General features: G+C 33.9%; 1 protein-coding gene across 1 annotated transcript; it reads left to right on the plus strand.

Moving 5' to 3' along the window:
• Positions 1-610: 610 nt before the first annotated feature.
• LOC115969050 (glucan endo-1,3-beta-glucosidase 6-like) lies at positions 611-7,830 on the plus strand. The gene is made up of 2 exons (XM_031088609.1): positions 611-1,819; positions 6,497-7,830. The coding sequence occupies exons 1-2, from the start codon at positions 1,488-1,490 to the stop codon at positions 7,611-7,613; spliced, it is 1,449 nt and encodes a 482-aa protein (XP_030944469.1). The 5' UTR covers positions 611-1,487; the 3' UTR covers positions 7,614-7,830.
• The last annotated feature ends 1,367 nt before the right edge of the window (positions 7,831-9,197 follow it).

Genomic DNA, 9,197 nt, shown 5'->3' on the forward strand with positions numbered 1-9,197 from the left:
ATTTTTTTTCCAAAAATGGTTAGTTATTGTGTCCTTAGAACACATATTAGCAAAATCCTTTTTTTTAATTATATAACCTTAGTTGACTAAAATGTGTGTTTTTTTTAAGGGTTCAGTTAATGTGTACCCTATACACATTAAGCCATCTATTTTTGGAAATATTTTCTATAAAATTGAAAAAGTTATTAATATTTTTTCAATTTCCAAGAATTTTTTTTTCAAAAATGATTAGTTATTATGTGTCCTTAGAACACATATTAACAAAATCCTTTTTTTTAATTATATAAGTATTGATGTGAATGCTCTTTGTTAGAGTTCAAATTTTCTTCTCATATAAAATAATAAAAAAAAAGAATAAAAAAAAGAATATTGTGAGAATGTTACTATAGTGGCTATAGTCTATAATCAAAAAGGAATAAAAATAATAACGTGGATGGTCTCCGTCAAGAGATAAACGGTATCAGAATCTGCACACTCCTCATCAAAAAAAAAAAAAAAAAAAAAAAAAAAAAAGAATCTGCACACTCAAAAAGAACAAAATGCCACGTAACACTTTGGCTTGGCATAGAACACCGTCCCCTAGAAGATGCCACAGAGAAGTACTGGAACTTTTTGATAAACACGACTGAAAAACACACCTTCCCTACTTACTACATAGTCGGTAATATCATAGTAGTACTACACACACAAGTCATAACTACGCACTCACATATTCACACACGCACTGTTCCTTTTTCTCTTTTTTTAGTTTTGTTTTTTTCATTTATCATTTTCTCTGTTTGTGTGTTTGTGTTCTGTCTCTGACATCTTTGCTCTCTCTCACTGGCTGGCTCACTCTGCCTTTTTTCTAATAAGCTGAGCTGAGAGCATTGTTTGGATTCTTGAGCTCACCTCTCACTCCAACACTAGATGTGGATCCTTAACTTCTTCATGTGATTTTGTCTCCCATTTTAGCTTAACCTTTATTTCTCTCTCTATCTTAAGATACTTTTTCAACTTTCCCTTTTTCGTTTTCTCTTGATTTCTATCATTATCAATCTTGTTCAGATTTAAGCATGTACTAGTTCTACTTTACTTGTTAATCACCTTATCTTAACAACTTGAGTAATTCCAAATATTTTCTTTTTTGATTTTTGTATTTGAAGAATCTCTGCTAGTACCTTCTGGGTTTTTTTTTTTTTGGTTGTTCTTTGAGGTAAGTGTATATCTTTAACTCACTTTTTCACTATCCCTTCTGGGATTCTATCTATGTGAAGCTTTGTTAGTACCATAACAATCATGGGTATCATTCCATTTGTGTTTTAGTGTTGGATTCCGCTGTAAAAGCTCTTGCTTTTTCTCTTGTACTAGCTGTATTTCTTAGATCACATTGTTCTCTATTTCATACCTGTTGAACTAATACAGCTATCTTTAGCTTCAGAAGTCTTAATTTCTTGGGTCTTTTGCATAGAAAGTTGGCTAGTAAGCAGATTTGAAGCATTAAGATCATGGGGTGGCTTTCATTTTCTATTGGGTTGGTTTCATTGTGCTCAATGGTTTTCACAGTGAGTGGCATTGGTGCTAACTGGGGTACACAGTGTAGTCATCCTCTGCCTCCAGATACTGTAGTGAGGCTGCTGAGGGATAATGGGTTTCAAAGGATTAAGCTTTTTGATGCAGATTATGATGCATTGAGAGCTCTAGGTAAATCTGGGATTGAGGTCATGGTTGGGATTCCTAATGATATGCTTCTAACTATGGCCAGTAGTGTGAAAGCTGCTGAGAAATGGGTTGCCAAAAATGTCTCCACACATCTCACCACCAATAACGTCAACATCAAGTGAGCTTCCTTCACTTTCCTATAGTTTTCTTTTGTTCATTACTTCTGCCAATAATGTTAACATAAATAATTTCTTGTATACTATTCTTAGTAACCATTACTCCTGTTATACTGTTTAAGCCTTTTTTATTATTATTTTTTCATTTTTTCTTTGATTGGAGTGGTAGAAACATTAACTCCCTAAATCGAGATATTCATGTCTAAGTTTATAAGCTTCTTGTTTGGTAATTGTTGGCATGCTTATGAATTATGATTGGTCTAGGATATATCATATAAGTCAGCTAATGGCTCTATACTGTATGTGTAAATTAATCTATAAATAGATGAGGATAAGGCAGTAGTCCATTATTGCAATTGTGTATTGGCAAGTCAAATTTCTTTGGAATTTCTTTGGAATTTTGGATATTCAGTAACTGGTTTGACTGCTGAAATTTCATAGATCTTCCTGCTGCTCGCTATTTTCATAGTTTTATTTTATTTTTTATTTTTGTTTTTTCTTTAATAACATTATGGACATGTGATTTTGGTTTCAATTTGATCTAGTAGGATAGCCCCAAGAACTAGAACATGTCAATTTCAAGAATAAATCCTTAAGAGCAAGACTTAGGTACTTACAGTATTTAGGTGCTGTTCCTTAGGTTCCCCTTTTAAGAATTTGCCATGTGGATTTTTTCTAATGGGATGATAGTGTATTTTTTAGTTAAGTAGACATAGGATTGAATCTTAAGAGGGGAATATAAGGAATAGCACCTAAGGTATTGTACCTAAGTTTTGTCTAATCCTTAAATCCTTTCAAGGTTCCTTGTCCTTGAATCTACCATTCCATGGGATCCATAAGAAAGAAAAAAAAGGACCTTTCTTAAAATTCTGAAATTTTATTAATCGGTGGTCTAAATATCAAAGGCTACATGAGACCCCTCCACTTGCAAAATAGATAGTTCTTGAGTTAATATTCAGGATCTGGAATCTAGCGCTCATTAATATAATTCCTAGAGTATGAATTTTTGGGCTAGTAATCTTTCTTTGTATATGACAACTAGGGAAAAACTTTAATTACAAGCATCTTTTTTCTTCTTTAGCAATGAGCAAATTTTGTATTTAGTATTTACCTTATTGGATCTTATGAAATTGTGTTCGTTCCCGCCAACCTGAGGCATACCAACTAAGTTTATAGAAACTGAGTTAAAAATTTCTCTCCTAAGAAATACTCATATATTAATCCTCTAGTCTAGATCAAGTAACCAATCAAGAAAATCTTCCTTATATAATCAATCATTACAATTTTTAATTCTTTCATCTGTAACCCTTATAAATAGTATAAAAGGAATCAAACTTAATAGGTTGCCTGTGAGCCATATGAATTATATCTCCACTACAATTGTCCCTATTGTTTCTACAATTCCTATTACTGTAAATCCTTAGATCAACAAGAAAATTTAGTTGTTCATTGTGGTAATAGCATTGCTTGTGGTTGCCATGGTCCTGACCAGTCTCCAATGGCGTATCCTAGCAAAGATATTTATGAGTGTTTGTTGCATGTCATGTAGTATTTGCTAGATGTCACATTCAAACTGAAAGAATTTGTCCCTAATAAGGACTTCTCCTTTGTGATCTCTATCGCCAGAATTTCTATTGTCTCATTTAGTAGCCACTAGATTAGGAAAGGACAAGGCTTTGATAACAATTGACATAACAAGATAGCCACAAGGAATAGAATATGTCTATTTCAAGAAGAAACTCTTAAAATCCTTGGGGTGTTTGTTGAATCTACAAAGAGAACTCTGGAATCCATAAAAAAAGAAAAAAAAAGAAAAAAAAAAAAAAAGAGAATCCTCTCTATAATTGTATTATTTCATAAAAAACAAAAGTGCTAAGGTGGCTAGGAAACCCTTAGGGAACCCTAATTCGTGTTAGGCACTAAATTGGGCTTAAAAAAGAAAAATCACCAAAATGTTTTTATAAACAGATTATAATTAATACAATACCATGTAAGAATTCAATTTTCACTAAAATACTGATAGACTCTCTAAAATGACAAAATATAGCCCTATTCTTTAAAATTCTGAAATGACAAAAAAAAACAAACCTATATTCTGTCCTACATCACAATTTGATTTAGTTAGGCCGGGCCTTGTGACATTCCTATCTGCAACCAATCATTTGTATGATTACCATTTTTTGAAGTTATTGTTATGATTCATATGATGTGGACAGTCTCAGGAGGTCAATCTTCATCTACTTATTGGGAGCTATATAAATTTATGTTTCATGAGGGTTCTAGTTAGCTCAATTGTTAAAATCTCTTGTCATCAAATAAGAGATTTGGGTTTCAAACCCCATTTACACAAAAAACTGATTGGTGTTTTGGCCGGATGATAAAGAGCAATCATCATGAAGTAAATGCCATAGGTTGAAATTCTATCGTATCAATAAAAAAAAAAAAAAAAAAAATTTGCAACTAAAGACTTCCATTCCACAGACTTTTAGATCTTATTTTTCAAGTACTGTACTTGAGGTTGATTAGTGTTATTGGAATGGTATCGATTTTTAAGCCAGGGTCTTTTGTTTTTATTGCTCTGTATTATGAAATTCAAGAATGTAATTAGTTGAGTCTTTTGACCAGTAAGGCCTGTTAAGTGTTGTCTTTGGGCCTCTTTTTAGTTTGTTTGTCAAGTTATCTTACCACCTATATCACCTGCATAGGTTGCTTTCTTAAGTCCCATTTCACAAAGACTTGTATTGTTGAGTAGAATTAGTTCTTACATTCACAGAATACTGTTGGTCAAGTACTGTACTGGTAGTTGATTATTTTTTTGGGACAGCATCATTTTTTACAACTTAAGGTTTTTTTTTTTTTTGGTTGTTTAATTAAAAACATTCAAGAATGTAATTAGTTGAGTCTTTTGACCAGTATGACCTATTAAGTGTTATCCTTTGACCTCTTTGTAGTTTGTTTGTCTAGTTATCTTACCACCTCTATCACCTGCATAGGTTGCTTTCTTAAGCCCCAGTTGACAAAGGTTTATTTTTGACTAGATTTAGTTCTTAACATTCACAGAATTCTGTTGCATTTGTAATTATAGTGATGATTCTCTCTTTTCCTGTTTCTATTTCAATATAGGATTAACTTTTTTATTCATATTTATTTTTGATGGAAAGCAAGAAGTGGGGTGATTCATTAAACGTGTTTCTTCTTTTGAATCATGCTGGGATCATGGTGTAAACAATCAGAATCTAAAGCCCTTATGTTTGAGCAACCAATTCTATTTATAACTTCATTTAAAGATCAAGGTGAAATACGCACCTAAATGCTTCAGTAGACTCCATCTAGTAAAACATCACTCACTATGCCACTTCCCTTAGATAGCTTGCACACAAGAAAGCAGAATGTTTAGAGTTGAAAATAACCATTTGCATTACTTCCTCATTGGGCAAAGGTTGAAGTGCTATGTGGATATAATAGAAAGGATAGGAACCTTTTAAGAGTAATTGGTGGGAAAACAAAATGCATCCAAATCTAAATTTCAAAGTTCTGACCTTGTGTGGCAATCTAAACTTCAAAGTAAAATCCCAACCCATTTTCAGTCACCTACGTGAATTGTTCTATCCATAAAAGCCTTATTATATAGGATCGCATCCTCTGTAATATCATAAGCCTAATTCAATCACATTACATGCTGGTGCAGCCAATTGCCTAGAATGAAACTTCTTAGAGAATTGCCATGACTTTGCACCAAATTGGTTGTATTGTTTCTCATATCCCCAATTTGAAGTTGATAAAACTTCGATTATATGAAACAGATTTCAAAATTTTAGGTTGAAAGTTGGGGGGTTTCATTCATTTTAATTGAGAATTTTGTTAACACGTACATATGTATGTTTTATGCATAATTTTTCTTGATACAAGAAAGGGAAAAAAACGTGACATCAATGCCATGATGATTTCTTTTACAATCTCAAATGATGCATTTTTTGCACAATTGTCTTGTGCCTAACAAATACTCAGTTAACTATTTGTTGGGCCTGTATGAAATGCAAGTAACTTTTATTTTACATCTTGAGGCCTTTTAGATTTATATGCTATCTATGTCAATAGTGTCTATGAAATATATAAAATTTTCGTGCCATCCAAAAACCAAAGTGGAGATCTCTGACTACTTGATGTTCAGGATTTTATTGGTGGGTAAGAAAATAAAAAGTAAACCAGTATGAGTAATGGGTTGCAGTTTTGTTTGCTTGCATTGTACTTTTTAGCAATAGGATGGCCATATCCCTCAGCTTTTTATACCCAAAATATCACGTGTGTCTTCATTTATACTTTCTCTTATGATTATTTTTGTCTGGATCATTGTCAGTGAACATTGACCTTTCTGAAGTTCGTGTCTCACAATATTCTTAATGAGGTTGAAAAAATAATGAACATGTAGGTGAAGAGAAACCTGGAGTTAGAGGAAGCTGGATATAACTGATTCTTCCAGATAAAATTGTTCAAAAATAATAAAATATCCTTTCTAACAATTCTGTAATAACCATATTGAACTCATTTGGTTTCTTACTCTGACTTATGGTATAATGATTCTCCTCTATGCCGATGAAGAATAATTCTCAGTTTCAGTAATATTGCTGCAAAATGAATCACTATCTTTCCAACTAACCAATATTCACTTAAATCTACAGGTATGTTGCAGTTGGAAATGAACCCTTCTTGGAAACATACAATGGAAGCTTTCTCAAAACAACCTTCCCTGCTCTGCAGAACGTCCAATCTGCCCTGATAAAAGCTGGTCTTGGCACCACAGTAAAGGTGACAGTCCCCCTTAATGCTGATGTGTATGCGAGCTCAACTGACTATCCTTCCGGTGGTGACTTCCGAGCTGACATACATGACCTAATGCTTGCCATTGTCAAGTTCTTGAGTGACAATGGTGCACCCTTTACTGTGAACATCTACCCATTTATAAGTCTCTACACTGATGAAAACTTCCCTGTTGAGTATGCATTTTTTGATGAAAAGGCAACACCTGTAACTGATGGTGGGACAACATATTACAATATGTTTGATGCAAACTATGACACTCTTGTGTGGGCACTACAAAAGAATGGTTTTGGAAATTTGCCAATCATAGTTGGAGAGATTGGCTGGCCAACTGATGGGGATCGGAATGCTAATATACAGTATGCACAGCGGTTCAACCAAGGTTTTATGACCCATATATTGGGTGGGAAAGGAACCCCTATGAGACCTGGGGCAGTTGATGTGTATTTATTTAGTTTGATTGATGAGGATGCTAAGAGCGTTCAACCAGGAAATTTTGAACGCCACTGGGGGATCTTTAATTATGATGGGTCAGCAAAATACCAGCTTAATCTTGGTGCAACAAATTCAGGAGCCCTGGCTGCGGCACGGGGTGTGAAGTATCTGGACCAAAAGTGGTGTGTGATGAAGCCATCAGCTAAACTTGATGACCCACAAGTGTCACTAAGTGTGAGCTATGCCTGTGGACTTGCTGATTGCACTACCCTTGGTTATGGGACATCTTGTGGAAATTTGGATGCTCGGGGTAATGTCTCTTATGCATTTAACAGTTACTATCAGAGAAATAATCAGCTTGATCAAGCCTGCAAGTTTCCCAATGTTTCAATGATCACCAAAACTGATCCATCAGTTGGAAGTTGCAAATTTCCGGTAATGATCGAGCCATATTATGGTGGCACAGAAAGGACAGTTGGGAGTCTGCAAAAGCCAGTGATTTTGGCTTCTGGCCTCATTCTCTTTTTGCTAAGAATTCTGTGAATTTTGAGGCTTCTAGTTCCCAAGGTATCATTTTTCCTCAACTTTTCCTAATTGCTTTGTAGGATAGCGTAGTGGGAGCTAAGAGCCATCGATATATGGCATAACTTTAGTTCAAATTTTGCAATCTAGAAGACAAGACATTCTGTGTCAAATGTATTCATGTCTGAAATCAAACTGCATTTGGAATTCTTTATGCATGGTAAGTAATGTTTGTGAATGGGGGGTACTTATCAAGCAGGTTGAGGTGGAGTGTTGTTGACGAGAGGTATCTTTTGCAGCTGGCATATAAAACATTCTCCCTCTCATAGAATGTGAACCCCACAAATCAATTTTGCGTGACTCACATGTTGTGATAGAGAGGTTGCATATGCTAGATGCATAAGATAATTATTAGGGGCTGATAACCTAATTGCAAGGATTAGCTCAATGTGCCCCGGAAATATTGTATAGCACCCAAGCCGACAAGGGAGTACTGTGATCACATGGCTTCTTTGTCTGGAAAATTCTTGTTGTCTCATCTTTTAGGCAATAGGGACAACTTTTGTAGGACAGAATCCATAATTTCAGTAAGGAAGAGAATAAAGTTTCTCGTCTTTTATTCCTAGAGAGCCTCTCACATGTCTAGTTTGTTCCAATGTTTGGCTGGCTTCAGATGCTTTTCTATATAACTATTCTCTCTCTCTCTCTCTCTCATAGTTGATCATTCATCCTACCACTTCCTCATGAAATAAGCAATATCATCACATACATGAATCAAAGCCAATAGAACTCCTGGCTTGGTGGAAAAATGAGGAAGCAATTTTATATATGAATATGCAAATACTGTTCCTTATTGGAGCCCCATACAAATTCTATCCAGTTGTTCAAATTAATAACAATGTTGTTTATTAATGCTTGAGATATTCTCAACATGTTCCATCGAAATCTGTAGCAACTAAATTAGAAAACCATGTTTTTTTGTAAGATGGTAGTGCTGATGGCGGCTATGAAATAGTTCCATCCCTAACAAAATTCAGTATTGTTGACGTCAATGGCCTGGAATGATTTACTGTTAGAAAGTGTTGTCATTGGGCTGGCCTGGCCTGTTTTTACTAGGCCTAGTGGGCTGGGTCAACTGAACTGCTGACCAATAAATAGGTCGGGTTGGGTCAGACTGAAAGGGAAAAATTCAATCCATGGTTCTATCTATGGGCAATGGCCATTTTATATTTAGTGGGCTGGGTTATTAGGTAAACCAAATATACTACCCATAGATTTTTTATTGGATTTTTTTAAAATCTTTTTTTCAAAGGAAAGGATCTAATTATTATTATTTTTTAGAATTGAAAAATTCAAAACTTATTTAATTTATTTAAGGCCAAAATCGAATAATTTTTTTTATTAAGGTTTTAAATAGTTTTTTCTTTTTCTATCTTTTAATGAACAAAATGTTCAATGTTTAATTTAAAATAAATAAATTAAAAGTTAACAGGCTAAATATTTTTGGTGTTTAGGTTTTATAAAATTAAAATAAAACAAAAAATGCATAAAATAAATTAATTAAAAAAATAAAATAAAAGGAAAAACTATATAACACTTATTACA

The sequence above is a fragment of the Quercus lobata genome, chromosome 11 (genome assembly GCF_001633185.2).
Source record: "Quercus lobata isolate SW786 chromosome 11, ValleyOak3.0 Primary Assembly, whole genome shotgun sequence".
NCBI classification, from domain to species: Eukaryota; Viridiplantae; Streptophyta; class Magnoliopsida; order Fagales; family Fagaceae; genus Quercus; species Quercus lobata.

Excerpts from the sequence above, each read along its gene's own strand:
- LOC115969050 (XM_031088609.1), top strand. The coding sequence starts at position 1,488 with ATGGGGTGGCTTTCATTTTCTATTGGGTTGGTTTCATTGTGCTCAATG. Across the intron at positions 1,820-6,496 it reads ACCAATAACGTCAACATCAA|GTATGTTGCAGTTGGAAATG; the intron begins GTGAGCTTCCTT and ends TTAAATCTACAG.